General features: G+C 42.0%; 9 protein-coding genes across 9 annotated transcripts; 8 read left to right on the forward strand and 1 right to left on the reverse strand.

The window, feature by feature from the left end:
- Positions 1-43: 43 nt before the first annotated feature.
- LOC145705340 (uncharacterized) lies at positions 44-3,540 on the reverse strand. Its single transcript, XM_081782800.1, has 11 exons — positions 2,868-3,540; positions 1,773-2,824; positions 1,451-1,727; positions 1,277-1,409; positions 1,112-1,178; positions 921-1,067; positions 742-882; positions 571-700; positions 376-479; positions 255-334; positions 44-212 (listed from the first exon to the last, which is right to left on the reverse strand). The coding sequence occupies exons 1-11, from the start codon at positions 3,391-3,393 to the stop codon at positions 44-46; spliced, it is 2,826 nt and encodes a 941-aa protein (XP_081638926.1). The 5' UTR covers positions 3,394-3,540.
- Positions 3,541-8,366: 4,826 nt separating this feature from the next.
- On the forward strand, positions 8,367-9,258 carry LOC145704394 (serine/threonine-protein kinase pim-3-like). The gene has a single exon (XM_081781841.1). The coding sequence runs from the start codon at positions 8,376-8,378 to the stop codon at positions 9,216-9,218; it is 843 nt and encodes a 280-aa protein (XP_081637967.1). The 5' UTR covers positions 8,367-8,375; the 3' UTR covers positions 9,219-9,258.
- Positions 9,259-10,894: 1,636 nt separating this feature from the next.
- On the forward strand, positions 10,895-11,590 carry LOC145702701 (small ribosomal subunit protein uS19-like). Its single transcript, XM_081779961.1, has 3 exons — positions 10,895-11,091; positions 11,266-11,389; positions 11,453-11,590. The coding sequence occupies exons 1-3, from the start codon at positions 10,906-10,908 to the stop codon at positions 11,587-11,589; spliced, it is 447 nt and encodes a 148-aa protein (XP_081636087.1). The 5' UTR covers positions 10,895-10,905; the 3' UTR covers position 11,590.
- A 282-nt stretch (positions 11,591-11,872) lies between these two features.
- LOC145702697 (peptidyl-prolyl cis-trans isomerase FKBP4-like) lies at positions 11,873-13,496 on the forward strand. The gene is made up of 7 exons (XM_081779958.1): positions 11,873-12,002; positions 12,043-12,224; positions 12,270-12,612; positions 12,658-12,792; positions 12,839-12,949; positions 12,994-13,242; positions 13,286-13,496. Exons 1-7 carry the CDS (start codon positions 11,904-11,906, stop codon positions 13,385-13,387), a joined length of 1,221 nt encoding a protein of 406 aa, XP_081636084.1. The 5' UTR covers positions 11,873-11,903; the 3' UTR covers positions 13,388-13,496.
- A 39-nt stretch (positions 13,497-13,535) lies between these two features.
- Positions 13,536-18,575, forward strand: LOC145702695 (ubiquitin carboxyl-terminal hydrolase 39-like). The gene is made up of 9 exons (XM_081779956.1): positions 13,536-13,876; positions 13,919-14,174; positions 14,225-14,432; positions 14,506-14,590; positions 17,530-17,666; positions 17,713-17,903; positions 17,944-18,174; positions 18,253-18,374; positions 18,416-18,575. The coding sequence occupies exons 1-9, from the start codon at positions 13,551-13,553 to the stop codon at positions 18,426-18,428; spliced, it is 1,569 nt and encodes a 522-aa protein (XP_081636082.1). The 5' UTR covers positions 13,536-13,550; the 3' UTR covers positions 18,429-18,575.
- Positions 18,576-18,619: 44 nt separating this feature from the next.
- On the forward strand, positions 18,620-21,202 carry LOC145702694 (V-type proton ATPase catalytic subunit A-like). The gene is made up of 10 exons (XM_081779955.1): positions 18,620-19,006; positions 19,052-19,165; positions 19,209-19,412; positions 19,452-19,665; positions 19,709-19,887; positions 19,935-20,227; positions 20,270-20,565; positions 20,605-20,735; positions 20,778-20,913; positions 20,958-21,202. Exons 1-10 carry the CDS (start codon positions 18,818-18,820, stop codon positions 21,050-21,052), a joined length of 1,851 nt encoding a protein of 616 aa, XP_081636081.1. The 5' UTR covers positions 18,620-18,817; the 3' UTR covers positions 21,053-21,202.
- A 267-nt stretch (positions 21,203-21,469) lies between these two features.
- Positions 21,470-22,911, forward strand: LOC145706036 (ribosome production factor 1-like). Its single transcript, XM_081783549.1, has 5 exons — positions 21,470-21,596; positions 21,641-21,936; positions 21,980-22,106; positions 22,149-22,677; positions 22,720-22,911. Exons 1-5 carry the CDS (start codon positions 21,479-21,481, stop codon positions 22,889-22,891), a joined length of 1,242 nt encoding a protein of 413 aa, XP_081639675.1. The 5' UTR covers positions 21,470-21,478; the 3' UTR covers positions 22,892-22,911.
- Positions 22,909-24,082, forward strand: LOC145706037 (tetraspanin-13-like). The gene is made up of 6 exons (XM_081783550.1): positions 22,909-23,084; positions 23,124-23,197; positions 23,240-23,335; positions 23,380-23,493; positions 23,540-23,623; positions 23,669-24,082. Exons 1-6 carry the CDS (start codon positions 22,922-22,924, stop codon positions 23,813-23,815), a joined length of 678 nt encoding a protein of 225 aa, XP_081639676.1. The 5' UTR covers positions 22,909-22,921; the 3' UTR covers positions 23,816-24,082.
- A 26-nt stretch (positions 24,083-24,108) lies between these two features.
- On the forward strand, positions 24,109-27,198 carry LOC145706035 (periodic tryptophan protein 2 homolog). The gene is made up of 8 exons (XM_081783548.1): positions 24,109-24,298; positions 24,343-24,991; positions 25,041-25,326; positions 25,369-25,902; positions 25,944-26,484; positions 26,529-26,848; positions 26,889-26,982; positions 27,027-27,198. The coding sequence occupies exons 1-8, from the start codon at positions 24,116-24,118 to the stop codon at positions 27,195-27,197; spliced, it is 2,778 nt and encodes a 925-aa protein (XP_081639674.1). The 5' UTR covers positions 24,109-24,115; the 3' UTR covers position 27,198.
- The last annotated feature ends 37 nt before the right edge of the window (positions 27,199-27,235 follow it).

Here is a 27,235-nt window from a genome sequence, read left to right on the forward strand (position 1 = left end):
GGAAATTACATTTTCGTCGAAAAAAATAACATTTAGCAATGCTTTATTCAGGAGTTTCCTCAAAGCAGATATGATACCCGATTCTGGGCTCGCAGTTAGTAAGACGGATGGCGATTGTTTTCGTCTCATTTGAGGTGTTTTTGAACAAGAATTCCGACTTCTCGTTAAAACCAAAAAGGCACATCGCGTGTTTTATCGACGAATCGCCCATTCTGAAATTATTATTTACTTACTGAAATTTTGGAATTCGTTACTTGACGGGACAGACGAGAACTTTCTTGTCTTCTAGCGCTCCAACGAAATCACCAACGACTCCCATCTTCGATAAATTCGCCTAGAAGATAAATCAATAATAAAACTGCTAGAAGAACAAACCGGGAATCTATCGTAATCAGTAGGATGAGCGAACATCTGAAGCTTCACTTTGAACGGCTCAAGCCTGTCAAGGATGGGTTTCAAGCTTCCAAGCATAAAGATACCTAAATAAGGAGAATCTAGTCTCAGACGGATGATATGTCAAATGGGAGGGACTCTTCCGAAGTTCCGACACATTCTGTTTCCAGGCCTGACCTTCTCTCTGAAGATATGTTGGCTCGGTGAGTCTCCTCATGACGTGATGGAGCATCGCCGACTGAATTTCCTCTGAGTTTGCGTTTACTTTTGTAGGAATCACATTCATCATTAATTCCGACCGTAGAAGCTAAAACTCAATTTATGAACATGTTAATTTGAATGCTTAACTTTGTGATTGATCGACTTTATTGCTTCGTAAAGTTCGTCCTTCTCCGATTCGACTATTCGCTTAGTTTTTGATATTGCCTCCCGAAGTGAGGAACGGATCATACTTGCTGTAGCAAAAGCCCAGCATTTGAAAGAATCGCCCTTAATTTATTCGATGAAAATACAAATAAAAGAAGTACCTGGTCATGAATCGTATGACTAATCATCTTGGACAACTGGGTTATGCCTTCAAAAGTAGTGACTTTCGTGAATGTTTCGGAAAAAAAGAGTCGGGAAAAGGGGTTGTTCTCAAACTTCGCTGCTCGTCTCTGGATATCAGATCCGATCTAAATTATCTCTAGTTTTTTTCCGACGAAAAATAAGTATTTACAGGAGATTGAGATATCTCATGGAAATCGTCGGATATGCCTAGATCATCAGCATTGATTCTAGCATCACTTTTTCAGGTCTTTATTTGAAGATTTTTATGAAAACTATAACCAAAAACTCAGAGTTCTATTTTGACTGACCGGCCCTAGAAGACAATTTCCATAGCCGCGTCGTATTGAGGAAGTGATCGATATCGTCAACACTAGGGCGTAACTTGTAATCATCAGCAATCATCTTAGAAACGAATGATACAATGCTATGGTTGCCGAGTTTTTTCCTGACTTCTTGCCCAACTTCAACTGAAGAGATACATTCAGTACTTTTATACATTTTTTTTTACCTGGCATGAGAAACAACTTGAAGGCCAATTCTGTTTCAAAAAGCGTAACCAACATCGTGATTCCAAGGGAGTAAATATCAGAAGCAAACGGAATCGATTTGATCATCGATTCCGGTGGATTGTAAAGTGGAGTTCCCCCGGAAAATCCAGTCAAGCCAAAATCAGCGACTCTCACAGACAAGACTCCATTGCTGTCGCGTTTCAGCAAGATGTTCTCCGGTTTGATATCACGGTGGCACAGACCTCGCTCTCCCATTGCCTTGATTGCTGCATTCACCTTTTTTAGAATTAAAATTTCCAAAGAATATCAACATATACAGACCTGGCTAAAATATCGAATATATGCGACCATGGAAAATTCTTCTTGAAGCAAAGTTTTTTCACAGAATTCGCTAACGATAACAAATTCCGTAACTCCGTTTTCGTGCTGAAGAAAGAAATCGTACATATTGAGAACGTTGGCATTCTTGATTTCGCGACCAATATAAAACTCCGACGCTTGTTTGGTGAAGAACTTTTTCATTTCCTTTTCCCCCTTTGCTCCTTTTGTGGTGAAGTATTTTTGTAAGTCAACGTCCTTGCTTTTTATGAACTTGGCTGCCGCAGGTTTCCCATGCCAAAGACATTTGTAAACGCTCCCTTGTCCTCCTTTCCCTAAAAGAATTTCTTTCTTGATCAGTTTGCCAGGAAAGTATCGCATTGAATTTATTCTTTGACTTTCTTCTGGGCCTCCGATATCGTACCAAGAGGAATAAAAAGACGTCAGGGGCGCTCCACTGACATCGTAGCCGGTAACCCATTTTCGCTCAAGCGCTGCAATATCAACTTGTTCATGAATGTAGCTTTCGAATGAACTGTATTGCGCCGAGAGCAAGTACTTTTCTTTTGGCAACTTGACAGTTTTTAGTTCAGGATATTTCTCGAACATCGCATCTTTTAGGGCGAAACTGAAGCTTTTTACAGGGGCAGCATATCTCGGCTTTATGAATGGATTCATTCCCCGCTCAAGAATACGCCCGATCAGTGGTGTAAAAATCAGACCAACTGTGCTGCCAAAGTAACAGAGCTGATTGAATTTGAGGTCTGGAAAACGGTGGAGAAGCGTACTTGTGGCTCGGTAGTAGAGTCTTGTGGCGAAGAAAACAACTGTAAATCCAAGATGATTTGGCGTTGAAATGATCTCACACGCATTTTCTTGCGAGACGGTCTTGAGCATTTGATCCATCAAAAAGCAGAGAGTATCGTCGATTTTATGAACGAGGGAATAGTTGTCTTCCTTTGAGTACGGATTATGATGAAGAATTCGGCGAATATATTCATTGGGAGCCATAAATACATTGTATTGGCCGATAGTATAGCTCCAGTCGATGTAAACTAAAATTTCAGTTGATAAAACCTGACAGATTATATGGGTTACATTTTTTCCAAAGAGAGCTTGTCAGAAGATCGAGATGATGATTGAGAGCAGCGACGACGAAAGCATGGCTTGCCGGAGTTCCTCGGAGTATATCCATATTTATAAGCTCTTCTAGGAGTTCTTCATCCACTTGTTTCGGTAGAAACTTTGTCGGTTTATTCCGCATATTCACCGCTAAATACAATCCAGCATAACCACCAGGAATATATGTCATATCTTCGACGTCTTTCAAATTGTAGAGCTCGGCTTCAAGATTTTCAAACTCTACGAAAAGATCTCTAATTTCTCCAGTCACATTGAGCGTCGGATTGATTCGACAATAGTCGTGTATCATAGAACTGACTTTTTTGTACAAATTAAGGGAGTCGAAAATTTTCTCTGTTGATTCTTTTGCCACAATTGAATCGAAAAGAATGTATCTTGCAGACGAAAGCTTCAAAAGCTCATTTTCTGGGTTTTCGGTTGGATTGAAGTTCTTAAACATCTCTTGCCAAAAAGTGAGAAGTTCTCCATTTTCTGGCATCATGGTATGGCTTACTTTCGGCAATATTTTATCCTTAAAAATCTTTTAAATCGATAAAGTGGAGCATCGTCGATTTCCATCGTAGCAGGCTAGAGCTTATTCGAGAAAAGTCGGACAAATCATTTTCATTTTTTTCTCTTTTAGTACCATTCCGCAAAAATGACTGCTGCATTCGTTAAAAATGACATAAGAATAATACAAATGGTAATTTATTCAGCGACAGTTGAGTCCACAGATTCTTGAAAACAGATGTGATAGCCAATTCTAGGCTCGCATTTTGTCAGAGGAATCGCAATTGTCTTCGTCTCATTTGACGTGTTTTTGAACAAAAATTCGGATTCTTCGTTGAAGCCATAAAGACACATTGCGTGTTTGATTGACGAGCTTCCCATTCTATATTTATTCATAATACTTGTAGCTCTGCTGAATCAGCAGTGCTGATTTTTACCTAACAGGGCAAACGAGTACTTTTTTGTGCTCAAGCGCATTGATGAAATCTCCAACGACGCCATTGTCTGATAAATTCTTCTAGAGAAGAAATTAAATTATACAAGTGCAAGAAAACCAAACCGGAAATCGATCGTAGTCTGTAGGATGAGCAAAGATTTCCAGCTTCACCTCGAAGGGCTCAAGTTTTTTGAGTATTGCTTTCAGACATCCGAGCATGAAGATGCCTTGATAAATTTAAATCCCAGGTGTGTCTAGTCACCTTCTAGTTACCTTCTCTCTGCAGCAAAGTTGGCTCGGTGAGTCTTCTCATGACGTGATGAAGCATTGCCGACTGAATCTCGTCGGAATTTGCGCTTACTTTTGTAGGAATGACGTTCATCATCAGTTCCGACCGAAGTAGCTAATCGATCATCATGACCATAATCCATGAAAGTTTTACCTTATGATCGATCGATTTGACCGATTCGTAAAGTTCTTCCTTCGCCAGCTTGTCTATTCTTCCTGAATTTGATATCGCCTCTCGAAGTGATGAACGGATCATGCTTGCTGTCGCAAAAGCCCAGCATTTGTAAGAGTCGCCCTAACACTTCAATATTCATGAAAAACTTAGACTCACACCTGGTCATGGATTGTTCGACTTATCATCTTGGAAAGTTCAGTTATTCCTTGGAAGAATTTTGAGTCGAAGTCGGTCGTCCTGGGAGCTGTTTCTTGAAACAGCAAAGTAGAAAAGGCATCAGTTTGGAACTTCGCTGCCCTTCGCTGAATATCGCTGCCGATCTAAATTATTTATATTCTTTGATATAATCATGAGGATCATATACAGAGGTTGAGGTTAAGGCATTGATTTCGTCGGATATTCCAAGATCATCTTCTGTGATCCTTGTGCTATCACTTTTTTTAGGTCATGAGAAAACGTTTGTGTGTCTGTAAACTTTACAGACCTTTCAGTGTAAAGCAAAGAGTCTCAATTTTTCCTTTGACCATGCCTAAAAGTGATTTTCCATAGCCTTGTTGTACATAGGAACCGATCAATCTCGTCTGCAGTTGGGCGTAGTTTGTAATCATCAGCAATCATCTGGGATATGAAAGCGATCGAGTTGAATACGCCTAACTTCTTCTTTAAATTTGGTCGATCTCCTAAAGGAAAAAATCGCTTCATTATTGATTAATTCTTTCTGTTAACCTGGCATGAGATACATCTTGAATGCAAGGTCTGATTCAAACAGCGTGAAAAGCATCGTTATTCCAAGGGAGTAAATATCTGAAGCAAAAGGAATCGATTCTGTCGACGACTCTGGTGGATTGTAAAGGGGGGTTCCTCCAGAAAATCCACTCAAGCCAAAGTCGGCGACCCTAACAGACAAGACTCCATTTTCATTTCGCTTTAGCAAGATGTTTTGCGGTTTGATATCGCGATGGCAAAGTCCCTGTTCCCCCATTGCTTTGATTGCCGCATTTACCTTTTTGAAATAGTTTTGAAATCAACGAAGAGTACGTCTTACAAACCTCACTAAAATAGCGGATAAATGACTTCATGGAGAATTGTTCTTGCAGTAGTGTTTTCTCACACAGCTCGCTGACGATGACAAACTCGTTCAGTCCATTTTGATGTTGCAGAAAAAAGTCGTACATTTTCAGAACATTCGGGTGGTCAATTTTCAATCCTATATAGAACTCTGACGCTTGGCTGGTGAAGAATTGTTTCATGCATTTCTCTCCGGTTGGTCCTTTTTTCATGATTAGGAGAAGTCACTAATAATTTGAGCATTTCTTCTAGCTTAGTAGGGTGGGCATATAATACAGTTTTAGAATCCTCAGAAGCTGAGGATTATTTTCACTATTGATAGTGAGGGGTCATCTCGTACCCTGAGGGCATTATGGTACCCCCAAAGGCCTAAAATTCTGGCCAATTTCGGAAAATCGAATTGTTGACCCCCTAACCCCGGCTTTTTTCGCGCCCCGCTAAGATATGTTGTAGCCCAGGCTCTGACGGTCATTTCTAGGGGTCTGAAAGTACTGATTACCCCCCATTCCAGAGGCGCTAGAGACCCCTGAAGTCAGAGAAGTCGACCAAAAAGAGGTACTTTTTTGGGAAAAGTGCATATTTTTCAACATCAATGCTTTCAAAACACTTGTGATCACTTTTGCTTTACTTTTTTAGGTTTGAGGCATAGTTTGGTGTCATTTGAGGTCATTTGGGGTCAGTTATCATAATTTCAAGAATTTTTAATAATTTTCACCTCAGATGACCTCAGATGACACCAAATTATGTCTCTAACCTGAAAAAGTAAATCAAAAGTGATCACAAGTGTTTTGGAAGCATAACTGATGAAAAATATGCATTTTTCCCAAAAAAGTACCTATTTTTGGTCGACTTCTCCAACTTCAGAGGTCTCTAGCGCCTCTGGAATAGGGGGTAATCAGTACTTTCCGACCCCTAGAAATGACCGTCAGAGCCTGGGCTACAAAATATCTTAGCCGCGCGCGAAAAAAGCCGGGGTTAGGGGGTCAAAAATTAAGATTTCCGAAATTGGCCAGAATTATGGGCCGATAGAGGTACCAAAATGCCCCCGGGGTACGAGATGACCCCTCACGTTCAATAGTGAAAATGATCCTCAGCTTCTGAGGATTCTAAAACTGTATTATATGCCCACCCTACTAAGTTAGAAAAAAAGTTCAATTATTAGTGACTTCCCCTATTCATGATGTACTTTCCCAATTCGACATCTTTGCTTTTGATATACTTCGCCGCCGCAGGTTTTCCATGCCAGAGACATTTGAAAACAGAACCTTGTCCTCCTTCCCCAAGTTTTTCCGTCTTCTTGATAAGTTTTCCAGGAAAATAACGCATTGACTTTATCCTTTGCGTCGGTTCCGGGCCATCAATATCGTACCAGGAAGAGTAAAACGTTGTTAGAGGCAATTCATTATCATCATAACCCGTCACCCAATTTTGTTCGAGCGTCTTCATATCAGCTTGCTCATGAACTTCTTTCTTGAAAAGATCGTATTGGCTCGATAGGAAATACTTTTCCGTCGAAATTTGAATATCTTTCAGCTCTGGGTATTTTTCGAACATTGACTTTTTAATTTCGAAGTTGAAGTTTTCCACTACTCTGCGGTATTTTGGCACGATAAAGGGATTCATGCCTCTCTCAAGAATACGGCCAATAAGTGGCGTAAAAACAAGTCCAACAGTGTTTCCAAAGAAGCAAGTTTGATTAAATTCGAGCTCAGGTAACCGATCAAGGAGCATTTTCGTAAAACGATAGCACATCCTGCTAGCGTAAAATACGCTTGTGAGTCCCACATGATTTGGCTTCGAAATTATCTCGCACACCCGCGAGCGAGGAACAGTTTCGAGCATTCGATCTATCAGAAAGCAAAACGTGTCGTCCATTGTATGAACCAATTGGTAAATATCTTCCTTTGAATACGGATTGTTGACAAGAATACGGCGAACAAATTCGTTTGGAGCCATAAATACGGTATGCTGACCAATAGTATAGCTCCAGTCGATGGAAACTGAAAAATTGATGAGTAAAATTCAACGTTCTGTACTTACATTTATCCCAAAAGGAGCTTGTTAAAAGATCAAAATGATGATTGAAGGCTGCAACCACAAAAATATGGCTAGCAGGAGTTCCTCTCTCGATGTCCACATTCATGAGAGCTTCCAAAAGTCTTTCATCAACTTGCTTTGGCAAAAATTCCGTCGGCTTATTTCGCATATTTACGGCTAGGTAGAGTCCAGCATAACCACCAGGAATGTAAGTCAAGTCTTCGATGTTGTCCAAGTTGAACAGTTCGTATTCAAGCTTTGTAAAATTGTCGAAGAGATCTTTCTTCTCTCTACTCAGGGTCAAAGATTCAATCATCTGATTGACATTTTTATACAAATCCAAAGAAGCAGAGATTTTCTCCGTTGATTCTTTGGCCACAATTGAATCAAAAAGAAGATATCTGGCAGGAGACAACGCAATAATCTCATTCTCTGTTGCTTCATTTCGATCAATTTGATTGAACAAATTCTGCCAGAAATAAAGAAAAGTGGACTCTGGCATCTTTGTAAAGAGAATAGGGAAAGACATGTTACGAACGCAAGTTTAAAAAAAGTTTTCAATCAATAAATTGAAGCATCGTTTCTCCTGAAATATGCTGGAAGTTTCACGTTAGATTGACATAACGGAGGTCAAATTCTGTAATTCAGCTGAAATGTTAGTTTCTGAGTCAAAATTTTTGACTAAAAAAAGAGGCCAAGCTTGTATATTGAAAACCCTGAACAATGTTAACATGCATAGAACAAAGAAAACAGGTCAAGTTCAAAAAGACTAAACCGCGAGAGAAAGCGCAAAATTAGGGCATCTGGTCATCAGTTTCGCTTCCCGGAATAGGCGCTTTGACCTAATTGTTCACCTGGGTTGACCTGATTGCCACCAGCTTACTCTGGCGCCCTCACCTGCTGAACTATATAATCAATCTCCGTTTTACGATTGCATATCACACAAACAAACAATCCAAAACTCAAAAAAATGTCTCAGCACTCCATCGAATCCGGATACACCTCCGAAGAAGAATGTTCCTTCAACAACCTTGAAATCATCGCCGCCGATACTAAACGATTCGCCAAAAGTTTCTCAATCGAAGAAGAAATCATCAAGTCTGCGAATGGAATCGTATACTCGGGCTTCGACCTTTCCACTGGAGAAGCAGTCATCGTCAAACAGATCCCGAAGACTTCCGTTTCCGAATACATCGTCATGGACGGTCGACAAATCCCTTCAGAAATCTACTTCCAGTTCAAAGCCGCCGAAGCTTGCGAAGCCGTCGTCCAGCCAATCGACTTCTTCGAACGCAAATCTTCCTTCGTCATCATCATGGAGAAGATGGAAAACGTCACTGATCTTTTCGAATTCAATCGTCAACATGGTGCTCTTTCAGAAGAAGCAGCTCTCTTCATTTTCAAGCAAGTAGTCGAAGCCGTCCAAGAAATGGCCTCAGTCGGCATCTCCCATCGTGATATCAAGGACGAAAACATCCTCATTGACCCAGAAACCCTCCAGGTCTTCATCATCGACTTCGGCTGCGCCTCAAAGATCTCTGAGAGATCGACTCCGCGAGGAACTCCAGACTACTGGGCACCAGAAATCTTTGCCAATGGAGTTTCTTCAACCGAAGCAGCCGACTGCTGGGCCCTAGGTGCTCTCCTGTACATTATGCTCACTGGATCATGGAGAGTCGAAAACGGTCAAGTTTGCCGAAATTTTATCGGCGAAAATCATCTTAGCGAAGATTTGAAAACTCTCTTCGATCGAATCTTCCACAAGAATCCCGCTTTTCGCCTTGACATTTCCACTCTCTGTAAACTTTTCTGAATACTCTGCTTACTTTACTTCTTTTTCAAGTTCAACTTTCTTCAAGATCAATACACTTTTTCACTGAAAACGAATCTTTTCGATAAAAATGTTGATTTTATTAACTTTTTTCGGCAAAATCACTTTAAACTTTTGACACTTCCCCAATTTCGCCCCCAATCTTCATCATCCCAAGGATTTTGTTTCCCAATGAAACCGTGCATCATCTGATCGAAGGCATTTTCATTGAACACTAGAAGAAAAAACATATTCGTATTCCACAGAGCTCTTTACTTACAGCCTTCAAACGCAAGCCCGCTCTCTGCTAGTTGAAAAAGCGCACAGAGAAGAATTATTTTTTTAAACATTTTTTTGCATCAAATGTCGCAATTGTCGATTCTTCGATACACCGCTTTTATAGGACGTCATGCATTAATATTCACGGGTTAGTTGTAACCGTCTTGATATACCGTTCTCCTCGTTCTTCAATCGAGCAATGAGCTGTCGTCCGTTTTTGAGCTGGCATCAAGTTCAAACACGTGAGAACATGCGAGAAATTGAATATTGCAGGAGGATAACATTTATCATCCAGTCGATGATTGTTTCCGACAAGTAACCTACATTCAGAGCGTCCAAAGATTGTAAACAAACAAAACTGATGATTGTCGTTGACTCATTGACTTTCTCCTACAGAAAAAATCCACTGGATCTCCTGCGGTCCTAGTGATTCTCCTTCAGTAGGTTACATCTGTATATCAATCAGCATCGTCAGTTCTATCGATTTCAGCATTGAGAGACGAGGAGCAAACAAGCCAATACCATTTATCATATAGCTCGACAGATAAAATTTAACTGTTAATATTGTGCTTTCGAAGATTTCTAACAGGCATTCCTTATTCAGAAAGACAACCGAAGAGTGGCGAATAATACGATTAGGTTAGTTCTTATGCCAAATCTACTGCTTTCAATGCAAATTCAACAACTTTCGATAAGGAACTGCCTCTCCAACACTCTGACGTATCGAGTTTCTAGTGAAATTCTTGAATTTTTACGAGAAATCGTCGATTTCTTTGGCCGTGACAGAGCGCGCCTTGCCAATAGGCGCTGTCGAAAAGCCGCCCACACAGTCCGCACCGCGCTGATTGGCCGCCGCTCTCTCCACCAAGCAAAAGATGAAGATTCTTCACGATTTTCCTCTTTTTCCCTTCCCTTTTCTCCCATCTGGGAGGCATTCTAGAGATTTCATAAGAAGATCTATATTACTCAGAGACAGCTGATTCTTCGCTTTCTACCAATTACAGTTGTTTTACTTTTTAGCGTCAAAAATGACTCAAAAAAAGGAAAATTTCGTTTATGATATTTATACATAACACGCAATCTAAAGGATTTTCAGTTTTTTTTATCATTAATTAAAATTTCACTACGATTCTTGCAGAAATTATATTATTTCTCGATTTTTTGTGTACTCGATAGCTCTTCCAGTGCTTGATTGACAACCGTAAGACCGTCGGTTATCAATATTTCCCGATAATTCTTACTCTTCGCATATTTGAATAAGTATACGTGAACAATTATGACCTCCTCGCTTTTGAACTTTCATTCATGTAATATTTTTTGGTTTGCTTCTACGGGATTGTTTCAAATGAACAATTTATAATTTTAATTGGATGATTCGTCTAGACTTGTTGAACGGACAGAAAAACTCGCCATGGCGGAGGTGCAGATCAAAAAGAAGCGAACCTTCAAGAAGTACACCTTCCGAGGCGTCGATCTCGACCAGCTCTTGAACCTCAAGACCGAGAACCTCGTCGAGCTCCTCGGCTGCCGACAGCGACGACACTACGCCCGAGGCATCAAGCGCCGAGAGGAAAACCTCCTCAAGCGACTCCGAGCTGTAAGTTACAGGAAGAATCGTCGATTTCTTCATTATTCAAAAAAGAAAAGATTCGATTTTCTTGTTTATTATTGAAAAATTTAGAATAGATTATTTTTCTATCTTTTATGTGATTTTATCCAAAATCTTAAATAAACCTCATTTTGAATTTTCTCCTGAACCATCCCTTTTCAGTCCAAGCGAGCCGTCGACCCCAACGAGCCCGGTGCCAAGCCCGCCTGCGTCAAGACCCACCTCCGATCCGTCATCGTCATCCCTGAGATGGTCGGTGCCATCGTCGGTATCTACAACGGAAAAGGTAGAAAAAATTACAACATTTTTTCAAAATAAATTCCGTTTGAACTCAACTTGTAGTTTTCAGTCTTCAACCAGGTCGAAATCAAGCCCGAAATGATTGGCTACTACCTCGCCGAATTCTCCATGTCCTACAAGCCAGTTCGACACGGTCGACCCGGTATCGGTGCCACCCACTCTTCTCGATTCGTCCCACTCAAGTAAACGGCGATTTACAGAAGATTATTCCACTGCGACGCTATCTGGCAACAAATATACCATGGATGCGAAGTAGAAAAAAATATCATTTTGAAAATATCGAAGTTTCTAAAGACTTCTTTCTTTTCAAAAACATGTGTTCTTTCTTTCATAAATACTCCACGAGAACCCACTTGTGCCTTCGGGAAAAAAAGACAAGACTTTTTATATGTTCTTGATCGAAACCGCAAGCGGCTTCTCGATTTTTACGAGAACCACTATTTTCTTGTCATTTTATAAATTATCAATGAAGAGTGTTCTGTATTAGACTGCATTCGTAAATGACCGGAGTGGACGTATCTGTCGCCCAAGACGGCGGAATCTTGAAGGCTGTCCTTACCGAAGGTCTCGGCACCGCTACGCCTTCCTTTGGATCTGAGGTTCTATCCTTTCTGGCGTTTGTTTGTGATCTTTTTGAAGGTTACCGTTCATTACACTGGAACATTGAGCGATGGAAGTCAGTTCGACTCATCGAGAGGCCGGGGTGTTTTTAAATTCACGCTTGGGCAGGGACAGGTCATCAAGGGATGGGATGAGGGTGTGAAGACGATGAAGAAAGGGGAGCGCAGTGTGTTTACTCTTCGACCTGAGTACGCTTACGGGTAGGTCCAAATCGCCATGTTCAAACATCCGAATGATGGCTTTAGTGATGCAGGAAGTCCGCCTAAAATCCCTCCAAATGCGACGTTGACTTTCGACATTGAGTTGATCACGTGGAAGGCGGAAGATATTTCCGAGAACACTGACGGCTCCATTCTCCGAACCTTTGTCAAGAAAGGCAAGGAGAGCTGGGGAAATGTCGTGGATACCGCCGAGGCGACCGTGAAATGTCGAATTTTGAAGAGCAACTTGGACGAAGTCGTTCATGATTATGGGAAGATAAACTTCCGAGTTGGCGAAGCTGAACTCGCAAATTTGCCAGTTGGAATAGACCATGCTATCAAAAAGATGAACAGAGGGGATGTAGCGAGACTGACGCTCTCTGGCCAGGTACATCCGCTTCTCGAATCCGCTGTTTTCAATTTTTTTTTGTAGGCGGATTTGAAGCCCGAATGTAAAAATGCGCTAGGGCTTCATGATCTTGGCGAATATGAATACGAACTGGAATTGGTTCAGTTCGAGAAGGTTCAGGAGCCTTGGGAAATGGACGACGAAACGAAGATTGATCAGGTTTCTCCCGAAATCAATTTTCAAATCCTAGACTCGAAAAATTTAGGCTGAGCTAGCAAAGTCGAAGGGAACGGAAAGACTCAAGGATCAGAAGTTTGACTTGGCAATCAAGCATTACAACCGCGTTATTACGCTTTTGGATCATCAAGAAACAAAGGTTGAAATAAAGCTGTTCGAAAATGAGTCCACCTTGTTATTTAGAACAACAGTGAAAAGTTTGACGAAATTTCGGGCAAGTTCCGTGCGCTGAAACTCGCAGCTTACTTGAACTTGAGCTTAGTCTATCCAAAGATTCAAGAAAACTACAAGGCCATCTCCGCCGCCAATGATGCGATTGCCATCGATCCAGAGAATGAAAAAGCTTTCTTCCGAAGAGGAACTGCAAGAATGGCCGGAAACGACCTCGAACTCGCGATAAGTGATTTCAAGAAAGTTGTTGAAATCAACAAGGTGAGGTTTTGCCTATTTCCTATTAATAAATCTTATTTCTAAGGAAAACAAAACGGCAAGCAAGAACATCAAAATCTGCTCCGATCGTCGCAAGAAGCAAAAAGAAGATGAAAAGAAGAAATACGCCGGAAAGCTTTTCGGCTAAGCCCGATTTGTTAGAACAAATTTTAACATACACTGCTGTTTGATTTTTATTGTTTGTCGTTGGAATTCAAGACTGCCCAGAAAAAAACAACCACAAAGACTTCAAAATAAAAAATAATAAATAACTTGAAAATGCTATTATTAGAAATCGTTGTTCGAAAAAAATGATTCGACGGGAGTCTATAAAATCGGTTCGGAGAGGCTCAGTTTTTGTCGATGTCGGTGGAAGTGAAAGAAAATCATCGTTGAATGATGAGGATTCGCTGGATAAGGAGGCGATCGTGCAGACTTTGATCTCGAAGGAACAGAAGAGAAGGAATGAGCGAGCGGTGCTCATCGCCCAACTCAGAAAAGAGGAGGAAGAAGTAGAGGGCGAAGAGGGTAAATCGGAGACGAAGAAGAGCGATGTCGAAAAAGAAAATATAAAATGCCCATATTTGGATACAATCCACAGAGAAGTCCTTGATTTCGACTTTGAGAAGCTTTGCTCGTAAGAAAACTTATCATTATTAACCGTTATTATTGTCCCTAGTGTCTCTTTATCGCATAACAACGTCTACTGCTGCCTGGTCTGCTCGAAGTATTTCCAAGGGCGAGGAAAGGGAACACACGCGTATCTCCATGCTCTTGATTGCAAGCATTATGTCTACCTGAATCTTCACAACGCGAAATTCTACTGTCTGCCAGACAACTATGAGATCATCGATCCTTCACTCGACGATATTCTTTACCAATTGAATCCGAATTTTACTCCGGAAGATTTGAAGGAAATCAATTATTATGAAGAGGTAGTTTACCCTTATTTTTATCTTCCCGTGATTCTTAAAAATGATCGTAGATTGAAGAACGAATGCCACAAAAATTGGCGACAGACGGGTCAAAATACTGGCTTGGTCTGATAGGAATGAACAACATCAAGCATAACGACTACATAAACGTAGTCATCCAAGGATTGGCTCAAGTTCCTCAGTTCAGAAATCATTTCCTCGTCAGAACCTTCGCCGGCAATAAACAAACAAGTGACAGGATCATGCTTCGGCGATTAGGTGAGTGTTAAAGAGATCATTTTTCAATTGGATCGCCTCCGAGAAATGAATAAATAAATATTTTGCTTCCCAGGGGAGCTGTTGCGAAAGCTGTGGAAGAAGCACCACTATCGGCCGCATATCTCGCCGCACGAGTTCTTACAAAGCGTGGTGATCGAGTCAAAAGCAGAGTTCGAAATCCCGCGTTTGCCCGGGGGAAGATACGGGCACGGGCAAGAAAGTGAAGATTCCCGAGGGCAAAAGCGGTCACGGGCAAAAAAACGAATTTTCCCGCGGGCCAAGCGGGCACGGGCACAATAAAAAATATTCCCGCGGGCAAATTCGGGCACGGGCAAGATGCCCGCGAGCTTAAGGGTAGAACATGAAATCGGCGCGCGGCGCCTCGCTCGCCCAGCGCCGCGCCGTGCCCTACTTTTCAGAATGCCCTTAAATCGGAACGGATAAAGCTTTTTCAAAAATTTCTTCGGATTTCAGGTAATCAAAGCTTTTACTTTTCACAGATCAAAAATCAGCAGAATCGTCAAAGAATAAGTCGGAGAAAATGACACGAGTTGGTTAAACTCTATCTCCTCTCACAATTCTTATCCGATTTTTTTCAAACTTAGATAGGTCGAAAGTGCTCCGTTTGACCTAAAATTTCGTTGTCTCAGAATTAATTTTGGAGCTTTATGGAATTTTATATGAGCTTTTGAAATGAGAGCTGCACCGTCGTGAGGCGCGCTGCGTGAGAGAAGAAGCGGCGCGGCGTGAAAGCACTTGTTTTGAGAAGCCGTGTGGAACTTTAGGAAGCTTCAAAATTAATTCTGAGACTACGAATTTTTAGGTCTAACGGAGCACTTTCGATCTATCTAAATTTGAAAAAAATCGGATAAGAATTGCGAGAGGAGATAGAGTTTAACCAACTCATGTCATTTTCTCCGACTAATTCTTTGGCGATTCTGCTGATTTTTGATCTGTGAAAAGTAAAGGCTTTGATTATCTGAAATCCGAAGAAATTTTTGAAAAAGCTTTATCCGTTCCGATTTTAGGGCATTCTGAAAAGTAGGGCACGGCGCGGCGCTGGGCGAGCGAGGCGCCGCGCGCCGATTTCATGTTCTACCCTTAAACGGGCACGGGCAGATTCAATACACCTTATGAAAAAGTGTTTAAACTATTTAAATAGCGTGGAAATAGACACCAAATACTTGAGGGAGTATATTGAAAACTAATCTGCATACAGAACTGTTATGACGTGCTATTTTTAAGGTTAACGAAGTTTTCCAGCCCATTTCCGCCTTGTAGACCCCCGAACATTATACCTTTACTAATCAACAGAAAATTTTAAGAACTTTAACGGTTCAAAATTCTAGAAAACTCCACTTCCGGTCGGTTCTAGAGCCGGAAGTTGACGTAATTTAGGTGTTATGGTGAAGTGTGACCTATCAAATTGATGCTCAGACGATTTCCTATCATTTTAGACCAAGAATCAAGACCAACCGCGGTAAACTAAACCGGAAAAAAGTGAAAAAAAAATTCATCACTTTATGCCTTTTTTACATAATTTTAACGGTTGGTTTGACCAGGTTTGGGACTGTTTCTTCTGAAATATTGATTTTAGTCAGAAGTTCTGAGCATCAATTTGATAGGTCACACTCTACCATTTTAACTAAATTTCGTCAACTTCCGGCTCTAGAATTGACCGGAAGTAGAGTTCTCTAGAACCGTCAAAGTTTTTGAAATTTTCTGCTGATTCTAAAAAAGTATGGTGTTCGGGGGTCTATAAGGCGGAAGTGGGCTGGAAAACTTCGTTAACCTTTTTTTTTGGCGAGCCCTAATGTACAATGCACATTGTGCATGCTGCATCCAAGTCGCCGTTTTCCCAAATCGCCGTTTGCCCAACTTGGAGAAACGGAGATCTTGGGCAAACGGCGATCTGAAAAAAGTTTATATTAATTGATCATTAGACATTACAGCCGGAGTCCAAAATAAGGGACTTTTTTCGGTCCCGAATTTTCGAAAAAAAGTCCCTTAAATTGGTTCAATTTAACATTAGAAACATACAAAACGGGGCGCAGATTTTCGGCGTTTCGAGCCAAAAAGTCCCTTATCTTGGTGTCCCTTATTTTGGACTCCGGCTGTATTTGGCTTTTTTAATGTCAATCCTGGCTTCTTCAACGCCAATCATGGCTTCACCAACATCAATCATGTTTTCTCCAATATCATCGACACTATATCAATTATGGCTTCTCCATCGCCAATTCTCGCTTCACCGACTTCAAATATGGCTTCTCCAATGTCCATCCCGGGTTCTTCGACGTCAATCCCGATTTCTCCATCGTCGATCCCGACTTCTCCTACGTCGATCCCGGCTTCATCCATCTCCATCTTGGCTTTTTCAACGCCAATTTTATCTTGAAGAAGCCATGATCGACATTCGAGAAGCGATGATTGACAACTGAGAAGCCGGGAGTGACGTTTGAGAAGCTTGGATTGAAGTAAGTGACGCCCGGATCAGCATTGAAGAAGCCGGGATTGACGCTGGATTCAAGTTTGAGCCACCAAGATTGACGTCTGAAAAGCTTGAATCGAAGTTGTTGAAGCCGGGACTGAAGTTGGTGAAGCCGGGATTGACTGTGGAGAAGCCAATACAACAAAGTTATATGATCAATCATCATTAATTCACATCGCCGTTTGCCCAAGTCGCCGTTTGTCCAACTTGGGGAAACGGAGACCATTCGGTCGTAGTTTTTAACTAGATCCTAAAACTTGCGATTTAAAAATCCGAATTGATTCAGGGTCGTTTTTATTATTTTGAAAAATAGGCTTGAGATTTAGCAGTAGAAAAAAATGTTCCCCCGGGCTGCCCTCGGGAATATTTCGTGCGGGAACGCGGGCAAACCGCCCGTGCCCGTTTATGCCCGCGGGAATCTTCTCATTCATGCCCGTGCCCGTATCTGCCCGCGGGAAAATTTGTTATAGTGCCCGTGCCCGCTTGGCTCGCGGGAAAATTCGTTTTTGTGCCCGTGACCGTTATTGCCCCCGGGAATCTTAAATATTCTGCCCGTGCCCGCCCGCCCGCCGCCCCCTTGCCCGGGAGCCGCAAAAATTTCGAACTCTGGTCAAAAGGGCGATTCCAATTCACCGAGCGAGGAAATGCTGGAGAATTTCTCACCTGGTTCCTCAATAGCTTGGATAAAGTCATGAAAAAATATGAGAAGAACAAAGAAAGCTCATTTGTTCGAAGCATTTTCGAAGGTAATCCATTCGCAGGGCTAAATATATTAAAATTGATGCATTTCAGGCGAAATCGAAGTGACCTCGCGAAGAATTCCTAATCCCGAATTGCCGGAGGAGGAGAAGAAAAAGTTGCTTCAACTGCCGAAATACAAACTTGAGGGTGTTTCTGAAAGACAGAAATTTATGTTTTTGCTGCTTGATTTGCCCCCAAAGCCGCTTTTTGTCGACCCGCACAAGCAAATCCCAATTCCTCAAGTATCTAACTCTTAAATGCTCATTTTCTTACATTTTCTAGGTTCATATTAACACGCTGCTCGAGAAGTTCAACGGAAACCAAGAGAAAGAATACAAATTAAAAGGCGAAGAACGACGAGACCCTCTACTCAAGCGCTTCAGAGTCGTCCGGCTCCCAGACGTGCTCATTTTTCAAATTCAGCGATTTACGAAAAACAATTTTTCGTGGAGAAAAATCCGACTATTGTGCAATATCCTGTCAGTAGCTTGGATATGGGGCCGTATTGCTTGGGTGAGTAGTAGATTGTTGTCAATTATCGATAGATCGAACATCCACACGGATTGAAATTGATTTTCACCCGGCTTTTAGAGGATGATGGACAAGAGATTTTTGATTTGGTGGCGAATATCGTCCACGATGGAGAGCCAAAAGATGGTTCTTACAGAATTCATGTCAATCATAAACTTACAAATATGTGGAAAGAGATTCAGGTAAAAATTCTTGCATTTAATCTTTGTCAACTATATTTTAGGATCTTGTTGTAAGCGATGCATTGCCAGAGATGATCCCTCTATCAGAAGCCTTCATTCAAATATGGGTCCGCCGGCCAAAAGTGAAGGGACTCAAGCGTAAAATGGAAGTTGACGTTCTTGGCCCGCCACCTCCACCTCCACCAAGTGGGAATCCGACGAGCGCGGAGAATGGAGCGAAAAGTGTCAAACGCAAATACTGAGCTCGCGATGACGAATTCCCTTCCTCTTTAGACTAATTTTCTTTGGACAACTTGTAAACTGTAAACTGCCACGAACCAGAGAAGAGAGAAATGTGTGAAGAAAAACGCCCACCAAAGCTATCTATGTTTGTCTCTTGATTCTCTGGAAAATTGAAATTTTGAAAACCTTTCTTTTCTAATACACATTGATCTTCAGAGAAAATGGCCCCGTATGCACAGGGCAACATCGCAGCCGATGATAACATGGTCGGAACAGTCCATGGTGTCTCCGGACCTGTAGTTATCGCCGATCAAATGGCCGGTGCTGCCATGTATGAGTTGGTCAGAGTTGGGCATGACAAATTAGTCGGCGAGATTATCCGATTGGAAGGCAACAAAGCCACCATCCAGGTAGGGGAACGATTTGATCATGTTGTATTTTATCGATTATTCTAGTGCTACGAGGAAACATCGGGTGTGTCTGTTGGCGATCCAGTCGAGCGAACAGGCTCTCCACTTTCTGTTGAGCTTGGACCGGGTATTCTTGGCTCTATTTTTGATGGAATTCAGGTTCTCTTTCTTTAGAATTATCTAGTTTTTAATTCTATTCCAGCGCCCCCTCAAAGATATTGAAGATATGACACAGTCCATCTACATTCCCCGCGGTATCACAATCAATGCTCTCAATCGTGAGACTAAATGGTCCTTCACACCTGCCCCCGGCGTACAGGTCGGATCGAGACTCACTGGTGGTGACATTTATGCAGTTGTAAAAGAAAACTCTCTGATTGAACATAGGCTCATGGTCGAACCTAAGGTAAAAGTTCTTAATTTCACGATTTCTATCGGTATATAGGCGAAAGGAGAAGTTACCTTTATTGCACCCGCTGGCAACTACACAAATGATGAAACTGTGTTAAAATTATCATTCAATGGCGAGGAAACTGCCTTTACGATGGTTCAAAAGTGGCCCGTACGAACTCCTCGACCAGTTTCGGATAAATTGCCCTCAGATCATCCTCTCCTTACTGGCCAACGCGTTCTTGATGCCCTCTTCCCATGTGTCCAAGGTTAGCATTCTAACGTTAATCACAGAATCAGCTATTTTTCTAGGTGGCACGACTGCAATTCCTGGTGCTTTTGGCTGTGGCAAAACGGTCATCTCGCAGTCTTTGTCCAAGTTTTCCAATTCTGACATCATCATTTACGTTGGTTGCGGCGAGCGTGGAAACGAGATGGCAGAAGTACTCCGTGATTTCCCTGAGTTAGAAGTCGAAATCGATGGCCGAAAGGTAATACCAATGGTGCTCGCTTCATATTTTCTCTATATATTCGTTAGGAAACCATCATGAAACGAACCGCTCTTGTTGCAAACACCTCTAACATGCCTGTCGCCGCCCGAGAAGCCTCAATCTACACTGGAATCACTTTGTCCGAGTACTTCCGAGATCAGGGCTACAACGTTTCGATGATGGCCGACTCCACTTCCCGATGGGCCGAAGCTCTTCGAGAAATCTCCGGCCGATTGGCCGAAATGCCCGCTGATTCTGGTTACCCTGCTTATCTTGGTGCGCGACTTGCCTCCTTCTACGAGCGCGCTGGAAAGATTGATGCTCTTGGAACTCCCGCCAGGTTAGTTGGATTTGAAATGATGTTTTCTAACGATTGCAATAGACTTGGATCTGTCTCCATCGTCGGAGCTGTCTCGCCTCCCGGTGGTGATTTCTCTGATCCAGTTACTACTGCCACTCTGGGTATCGTTCAAGTCTTCTGGGGCTTAGATAAAAAGCTCGCCCAAAGAAAGCACTTCCCATCAGTCAATTGGTCTTCGTCATATTCGAAATACGAGCGCGCCTTGGAGGAATACTACGACAACAACTTCCCTGAATTCCAGCCCCTGAGAACAAAGTTCAAGGAAATTCTTCAGGAAGAAGAGGATCTTCAAGAAATCGTCCAACTCGTCGGAAAAGGTATTCTTTTCTGGTTCAAGCGCTTTATATGATTTTAAGGATCGCTCGCTGAAACTGATAAAATTACACTCGAAGTGGCTCGTTTGATTAAAGATGATTTCCTTCAGCAGAACGGTTATTCCCCTTACGATAGATATTGTCCATTTTATAAAACTGTTGGCATGATGAAGGTATGCATTGTTAATCCCATCAAGCTCTCTCAAATTCTGTAGAATATGATTCACTTCTACGATTTGGCCAGAAATGCTGTTGAAAATACTGCCGAAAGTGAAAATAAAGTCACCTGGAACGTTATCAGAGAGGCCTGTGGTCCTCTGATGCATAGTTTGTCTTCAATGAAATTCAAAGGTAAACCTATTTATCGCAAGTTCCAGTCGCAATTTTCAATTCAGACCCAGTCGCGGACGGCGAAGCAGACATCAAAGCTCACTTTGAAAAACTGAACGAAGACCTCTCCACAAAGTTCAACTCACTGATCGATATCTAGAATATCTAGACTTTCTTTATTCAGAATTTTCTTCAATCTCTATTCTTTTCATTCAAATTTCTCACCTTTTTGTTCCTTCTTTACTTGAGTCCCGCTGAAAAAATACATGATTTCTATCCGGGTTACAGCAATAAATAGTTATTAAAGTTATCCTCTAATTTATCAATAAAGAAATATTCTCATCCATGCTATTTCATTTAAAAGTTAAAACTGCATGGAGCAAGAGTGACTGCAAAGGAAATACCAAAAAACCCTCCCATATTTAAAATATATTCAACATGTACTGCGTCGTCTTATACCTTAAACTTCTTATGTCCATTATTTATCATGCAATAAATTTACACGATTCGAAAAACATTTTTGTCTCCGTTGGAGTTGCAATATGGTTTATAACACGCATGCATATTATCATCTAGAAGTTCTAAGATGGAGGACGAGGATTTCGAACTATGCGAACTTGTCGAGGAGAATGATGAAGGCGATTTCAAGGCACCACTCCCAGATAATGACGATGCTGCGAGTGATGCCAGTATGGACTCAGATGGTAAGACAACTCTCGGACTTTGATCATAATCATGACTTCTTTAGAGGGAGAAGACTTCGAAAACGTCCCTCGAAGATTCCGCACTGATTCCGAATCTACGACAGATACAGTATCTTCGAGCTACTCAGTAGGATCGAATATTTCTACGGTTTCGCGTTTGTCGATGCTGTCTTCGGGATCAACTATCACCAGTGGTGGAATTTTCAAAGAAGATGAAAAGGAACTAGAGCCGAATCCAGAAGGGCCGAAGAGTGGGCCTGACATGAGTAAACTCCGAGATATCAAACATAAACAGAAACGAACAGACATGTATTTGAATCTATTGCGGCAAAAACGAAGGGTTTGTTGGCTAACATGTTCATCAAGTGTTCATAAAATTATAGCAAAAAATGAAAGAACGAAAGCAAAGAAAATTGGCTCGACTAGAATCGGGAGAAAAGGCCGAGGAGAAGAAAACGATCGAATCGATGAGAAAGTTTGATGAAACGACTGTTGAGCCTGATGATGCTGGTAAACTATAATTCTGAGTGCACAGTTTGAATAAGGTTTCAGAGGTTGATTGGGAAGAACAAAACGACGAGCTCTCGGATTATTTCAATAACGGCACTGTTCCAAAAATCCTCATCATGACTCGCAACGCGCCAAAAGGACCCATGGTCAAAATGTGCCACGAGCTGTTGAAAACCATCCCCAACTCTCAGTTCTTCTTCCGTCAGGGCTTTGCTCTCAAAAAGATCATTCCGCAAGCAATCAAAAAGGGCTTCACGGCGATGCTGGTTGTCTCCGCAGATCGAAAATGGATTCCGAATGATTTAAAAATCATCTATCTCCCTGGAGGTCCGACGGCGCATTTTAAAATGAGCTCGGTGCGGCTTCGTGAAAAGACGAAGGGAGGAGACACGCCGACGTCACATTTGCCAGAATTGATTTTGAACAACTTCAAAACGCGATTAGGAAGAAGAATCGGTCGAATGTTCGCAGCTCTATTCCCGCAAGTGCCTGAGTTTGAAGGCCGCCAAGTTGTCACATTCCACAATCAGCGGGATTACATTTTCTTCAGACAGCACAGATACATATTCAGGTTCGCTTTTTTGGATTAAAATTATATTTATTGGTTCCATAGGAGCGAGAAGCGAGCGGGACTGAAAGAGCTTGGACCACGATTTACTTTAAAGCTGAGATCGTTACAAAAAGGCACTTTTGACTCAAAATACGGCGAGTTTGAATACGAACATAGAAGAAAAGAGATGGACACCGAAGGCCATGGTTACTCAAAGAAAAAGTTTTTCTTGTAAAATATATCGAAAGAGGTCCATTTCTTTGGAATGAAAAAAGGTTATTTTAGAATGTGCGCGGGTGGTTTTCACTGCTCAAGGCTGAGCCTGCTCAGTTTGAATGTGCTTTATATGATAATCTCGATCGTGCTGATGTCTCTAGCTGGATATGCTAACCATGTTGGAATAATTACTGCTCCGCCAGTAGTTGGAGGTACTTGCCTGTTTTGATATATGAAATTTACTGGTTTAGGTATTCTTGCTGTTGGCATCTTCTTATTCCTCGTTTCATTTTTGGGCATATTTGCTACAGTGAAACATCATCAAGTTAGGCTAAATTAAAGTTCATTCTCTAGCAATGGGTTTTAGGTCGGATTATTCTTCTATGTTGTCATACTATTCATTCTCTTTATCGTCGAATTTTCTGTTTCTATCGCCTGTCTGGCCCTTTCTCATACTCAGCAGGTAAAATGCCTATCTTCAAGACAAATATCTTTAATATTTTTTAGTTAGCTGTAATTGAAAAAGCATGGAATACAGTGCCTGATACGATGAAGCAAGACGCAATGAAGCAACTTGATTGCTGCGGATTTGATCGTTCTGACTACGAGGCGAAATGGACGGTAATATGAAAGAAGTACTAGAGAGTATTTGACTGCGGAAATTTAGGACGAACCATGGAAATGCGCGGATAATGGAATCAAAGTGCCAGATTCAGATCCAACAAAAGACTACGCTTTCTGCAAGGATGTGGTAGGAATAAATTGAAGCTCACAGATGCTATTGGATATTTTTCAGATCAACGACAGAACAGACGCGGCAGTTGACAACGCTGGCTTTGTCGCTCTCATCTTCTCCTTCACTGAAATGTTCGGAGTGTGGCTAGCGATCCGATATAGAAATCAGCGCAATCCCGCTGGACCTAATCCTCGCGCCTTTGAATAACTGCTCCTTTTGTCAAAATTGCTTTTGATCACTGCTTATTTCGTCTCGCCAATAATTCAATAATAAGCTGGCCAAAACTTACAACTGCGGCTGAGAACAATTCTAACAAGTCAATACTTTCTTCATATACTGTGCAAATTTCACTGTGGTATCAGTTATTCCTTTTTTGATACTTCTTTACCTATCTCTTTACTCCTTTCAACTCCAAAGTACGTATCTGGTGATGTACAGTCCTATCCTATTTTAAATAAATCATTGTTCTAATAAGTTGTATTTTTTTTTATAAAATTAATCAAAAGAATGGCGCATGAGTACAAATTCTCGCTGTTACTAGCGAGTCAGTACTCTGGCGGCCCTGTCGAGTGGAATGAAAGCAGTTTGATAACTGGTACAGGCGCTGTGCTGAATTATGTTGATCTTACAGCCGACTCTTCCCGCGCTACTCGCCCGGCAACGACAGATATTGTATCTGTTTCTATTTCGGTAATAATGGCATGTGAAGACCCGATTAAAAGGTATCTCTTTAGCCATGCAGAAAATTCATCGTCGTCCTCGAAGATGGCATGCATCTGTCTATCTCCTCTGTTGAGTCAGGACGGGTGCTCTGCCGGACATCGGTTCACTCAAAATCCGCTGGAACGCCAGTCGCTGTCTCTTGGTCTCCTTGTGGTACTAAAATAATGATGACTCGAGGTGACATCGCACAGCTCTACTACTGCCCGATGAAGGAGCCTTCGTACAACCCGATGCAGCTTCTCAGAACATTTATTGGCTCCTATGGAGCGGTAAGACACATCTCCTGGTCTGCAAAATCAGATGTTGTTGCCCTTGGTTCTGAAGATACGAAAGTAAGGGTCTATCCTATCCCTAAAATTCACAAGATGCGAACTTGTACGACTCTTATCGGCTGCCGAGGAAACATAATGGGCACGTGGGTTGGCGGCAAGACAGGCATGGATGTTATGGCAATCGATAGAGAAGGAATGATTTGCATGTGGCAGACTGATTTCGAGCCAGATGAGCTTGAATACGACTTTAAAACAACGAGGAAGGTGATGTTTTCCCCTCAGAGATGGAAGGATCATGCTAGGGTGGCATTAGAGACGATTAAAATAGAAGATGACGATGGTGATCAGGAGGTTGATGATGATGAGAATGTAAACAAGCCAGATGAAGGTAAACTGGTTAAAATTTATCAGCTGTTTATTTTCATCAAAAATTAAAGTGGGAGAAAAGAAGGAAGACGACGGAGAAGAATCATCAGATGAAGAAGAGCTAGAAATCATCAAATACAGACGGACTTTCAAAGACTATGTCAATCAGAAAGGAGAGCGTCACTCCCCAGTTGCAGCAGCAGACTATCACGCAAAGCTCAACATACTCGCAGTTGGTCATGAAAATGGAACGTTTGCTATCTGGGAGATAAATTGGGCTGTTGATGCTTCTGAAGATGGAAGCATCATTCAAGTGCAAAAGTTGTCGATGGAAAATTTGTCGGCCGACTTGTCAAGGTCTCACTTTTTGCATGCTTTTTCACGTTAACGATTTTATAGGGTAAAAATTTCACCTAAAGGTGATTGGCTTGCTCTTGGTGGAGGAGATCAGCTTATTGTTTGGGAATGGGGAACACAGAGTTACGTTTTGCAGAGCCAAAATCAGGGACACAATGTCAGTTGCGTTGCGTACTCCCCTTGCGGATCAAAACTGGCGACAGGTGGAACCGATGGAACAGTGAAAGTCTGGAGCACCAACAGCGGCTTCTGCCAAGTCACATTCAAAGATCATGAATCTGAGGTCTCGGGGATCGCTTGGATGCGATCAGGCTTCGCGCTTGCAACTAGCTCCAAAGATGGCACTGTTCGAGCATATGATCTGAGACGATACAGGAACTTCAGAACACTCGTGACCCCTACGCCCCAGAGACTCAAGGATGTCACTGTTGATCCTGGTGGAGAACTGATTGCTGCTGCTGGCGGCGGCAACGGATGTGTCTTTGTTTGGTCGATCAGAACCGGCCGCTTGTTGAATGAGTTCTCCAATCATGAATCGGATGTCGTATCGGTTAACTTCTCCCCGACTTCTTGCAGGTAGCAAATATTATATCTTAATCTTCTTACTCTCGTTAAAGGCTGCTTTCTTGCTCTTGGGATGGATCCGCCATGCTAACCGACTTTACGGACCAAGAAAAAATCCATCGAGAGGCTTTTGAATGCCCATCAGATATGTTAGCCGCCATTTGGCGACCCGATGGTGATCAAATTTGTACCTCAAATCTCGCTGGAAAGCTCATGTTCTGGTGCCCGAAAACTTCTGCCATGCAGTTTGAAATCGATGCATCACGAGACATGAGAGCTGGGCGCCCTAAGAACTCTAGGGTATCTGCTGAAACATTGACGGATCAAGGATTTAACCAGCTGTGCTACTCGAGTGATGGAGAATACCTCCTTGCTGGAGGAAAGTCCTTCTTGGTTGTTATGTACAGTGTACGCGCGAGACATGTAGTTGGGACTTTCATTCTCTCGCAGAACTTGAATATTGATGGCTTGCAAGAGTTTTTGAGCACGAGGGACACCATGACTGAGTTCGGCGCTCTTGCTGACATTGACGATTCTGATGAGGTTAAAATTGCGGGTCAAAAGAAGAAGGATAGAGCTGTCAGGCGTGTCGAGGTTTGATTTTACTGTCGTCTTTACGTGTTATGCAAGTTTTTCAGGGAGCAATTGCTTGCCAAGGTATCCATTTCTCGCCCACTGGAAATGAATTCGCTCTCGCGACGGCTGAAGGAATTTCAATCTACTCTAAATCTCGACGAACTTTTGCATCCCTTCCTCTGAACGAGTCCGCTACTCCGGGAAATGTGCTCAAGAATTTGAACACTGGTGAATATGGATCCGCTTTGAATATGGCTATGGTGATCAACAAAGACAGTTTGATCAGACAAACAGTCGAAAGTGTACCGAGGAATACGATTGAATTATTAGTCGGATCATTGCCGGATAATATTAGTTTGCCACTTTTGTCTTGGATTGCAAAGTAAGACCAATCGTTTTGTTCTCTTGAGTATCGTTATTAGCGAATTGGAAACGACGAAGCACGCGCAGATTTATCTTGCCTGGTGTGCTTCGCTCTTGAAGCACTTTGCAAGGAATCCTTATTTGAAACGAAAGGTATTGGAACTGATAAGCGTTGAAGATTTACTTTTTTATTCTAGGGTGTTGCCGCTGCAAGACTGGCCGCGCGAGCAGTCCGACAACACCGAGAGAAGATCTTGATGAACTCATACTCTAACTGTGCGACAATCAATTATTTGATGGAGCAAAAGCGATTGGTGCAAAATGCTCCTTCCGAAATCGTTGCGGACGAGGATGTCATGAGCGAATGAATAATGATATTTTAACAAAACCTAATCGAGTGCACATT

Source organism: Oikopleura dioica, chromosome PAR (assembly GCF_907165135.1).
Source record: "Oikopleura dioica chromosome PAR, OKI2018_I68_1.0, whole genome shotgun sequence".
NCBI classification, from domain to species: domain Eukaryota; kingdom Metazoa; phylum Chordata; class Appendicularia; order Copelata; family Oikopleuridae; genus Oikopleura; species Oikopleura dioica.

Bases quoted from the DNA above. Each gene is read 5' to 3' on its own strand.
- LOC145706036 (XM_081783549.1), top strand. From the start codon at position 21,479: ATGGAGGACGAGGATTTCGAACTATGCGAACTTGTCGAGGAGAATGAT. The intron at 22,107-22,148 runs GTAAACTATAAT...ATAAGGTTTCAG, and splicing joins TGTTGAGCCTGATGATGCTG to AGGTTGATTGGGAAGAACAA. The intron at 22,678-22,719 runs GTTCGCTTTTTT...TTGGTTCCATAG, and splicing joins CAGCACAGATACATATTCAG to GAGCGAGAAGCGAGCGGGAC.
- LOC145702697 (XM_081779958.1), top strand. From the start codon at position 11,904: ATGACCGGAGTGGACGTATCTGTCGCCCAAGACGGCGGAATCTTGAAG. The intron at 12,225-12,269 runs GTAGGTCCAAAT...TGATGGCTTTAG, and splicing joins CGACCTGAGTACGCTTACGG to TGATGCAGGAAGTCCGCCTA. The intron at 12,950-12,993 runs GTTGAAATAAAG...CTTGTTATTTAG, and splicing joins TGGATCATCAAGAAACAAAG to AACAACAGTGAAAAGTTTGA.
- LOC145706035 (XM_081783548.1), top strand. From the start codon at position 24,116: ATGGCGCATGAGTACAAATTCTCGCTGTTACTAGCGAGTCAGTACTCT. The intron at 24,992-25,040 runs GTAAACTGGTTA...CAAAAATTAAAG, and splicing joins TGTAAACAAGCCAGATGAAG to TGGGAGAAAAGAAGGAAGAC. The intron at 26,983-27,026 runs GTATTGGAACTG...TTTTTATTCTAG, and splicing joins ATCCTTATTTGAAACGAAAG to GGTGTTGCCGCTGCAAGACT.
- LOC145705340 (XM_081782800.1), bottom strand. From the start codon at position 3,393: ATGATGCCAGAAAATGGAGAACTTCTCACTTTTTGGCAAGAGATGTTT. The intron at 1,728-1,772 runs GTCTGTATATGT...ATTCTAAAAAAG, and splicing joins ATATTCGATATTTTAGCCAG to GTGAATGCAGCAATCAAGGC. The intron at 701-741 runs GTTAAGCATTCA...ATTGAGTTTTAG, and splicing joins TAAAGTCGATCAATCACAAA to CTTCTACGGTCGGAATTAAT.
- LOC145702694 (XM_081779955.1), top strand. From the start codon at position 18,818: ATGGCCCCGTATGCACAGGGCAACATCGCAGCCGATGATAACATGGTC. The intron at 19,413-19,451 runs GTAAAAGTTCTT...ATCGGTATATAG, and splicing joins GGCTCATGGTCGAACCTAAG to GCGAAAGGAGAAGTTACCTT. The intron at 20,914-20,957 runs GTAAACCTATTT...TTTTCAATTCAG, and splicing joins GTCTTCAATGAAATTCAAAG to ACCCAGTCGCGGACGGCGAA.
- LOC145706037 (XM_081783550.1), top strand. From the start codon at position 22,922: ATGAAAAAAGGTTATTTTAGAATGTGCGCGGGTGGTTTTCACTGCTCA. The intron at 23,085-23,123 runs GTACTTGCCTGT...TTACTGGTTTAG, and splicing joins TGCTCCGCCAGTAGTTGGAG to GTATTCTTGCTGTTGGCATC. The intron at 23,336-23,379 runs GTAAAATGCCTA...AATATTTTTTAG, and splicing joins CCCTTTCTCATACTCAGCAG to TTAGCTGTAATTGAAAAAGC.
- LOC145704394 (XM_081781841.1), top strand. From the start codon at position 8,376: ATGTCTCAGCACTCCATCGAATCCGGATACACCTCCGAAGAAGAATGT.
- LOC145702695 (XM_081779956.1), top strand. From the start codon at position 13,551: ATGATTCGACGGGAGTCTATAAAATCGGTTCGGAGAGGCTCAGTTTTT. The intron at 13,877-13,918 runs GTAAGAAAACTT...TATTGTCCCTAG, and splicing joins GACTTTGAGAAGCTTTGCTC to TGTCTCTTTATCGCATAACA. The intron at 14,591-17,529 runs GTCAAAAGCAGA...TTTCGAACTCTG, and splicing joins TTACAAAGCGTGGTGATCGA to GTCAAAAGGGCGATTCCAAT.
- LOC145702701 (XM_081779961.1), top strand. From the start codon at position 10,906: ATGGCGGAGGTGCAGATCAAAAAGAAGCGAACCTTCAAGAAGTACACC. The intron at 11,092-11,265 runs GTAAGTTACAGG...ATCCCTTTTCAG, and splicing joins TCCTCAAGCGACTCCGAGCT to TCCAAGCGAGCCGTCGACCC. The intron at 11,390-11,452 runs GTAGAAAAAATT...TGTAGTTTTCAG, and splicing joins CGGTATCTACAACGGAAAAG to TCTTCAACCAGGTCGAAATC.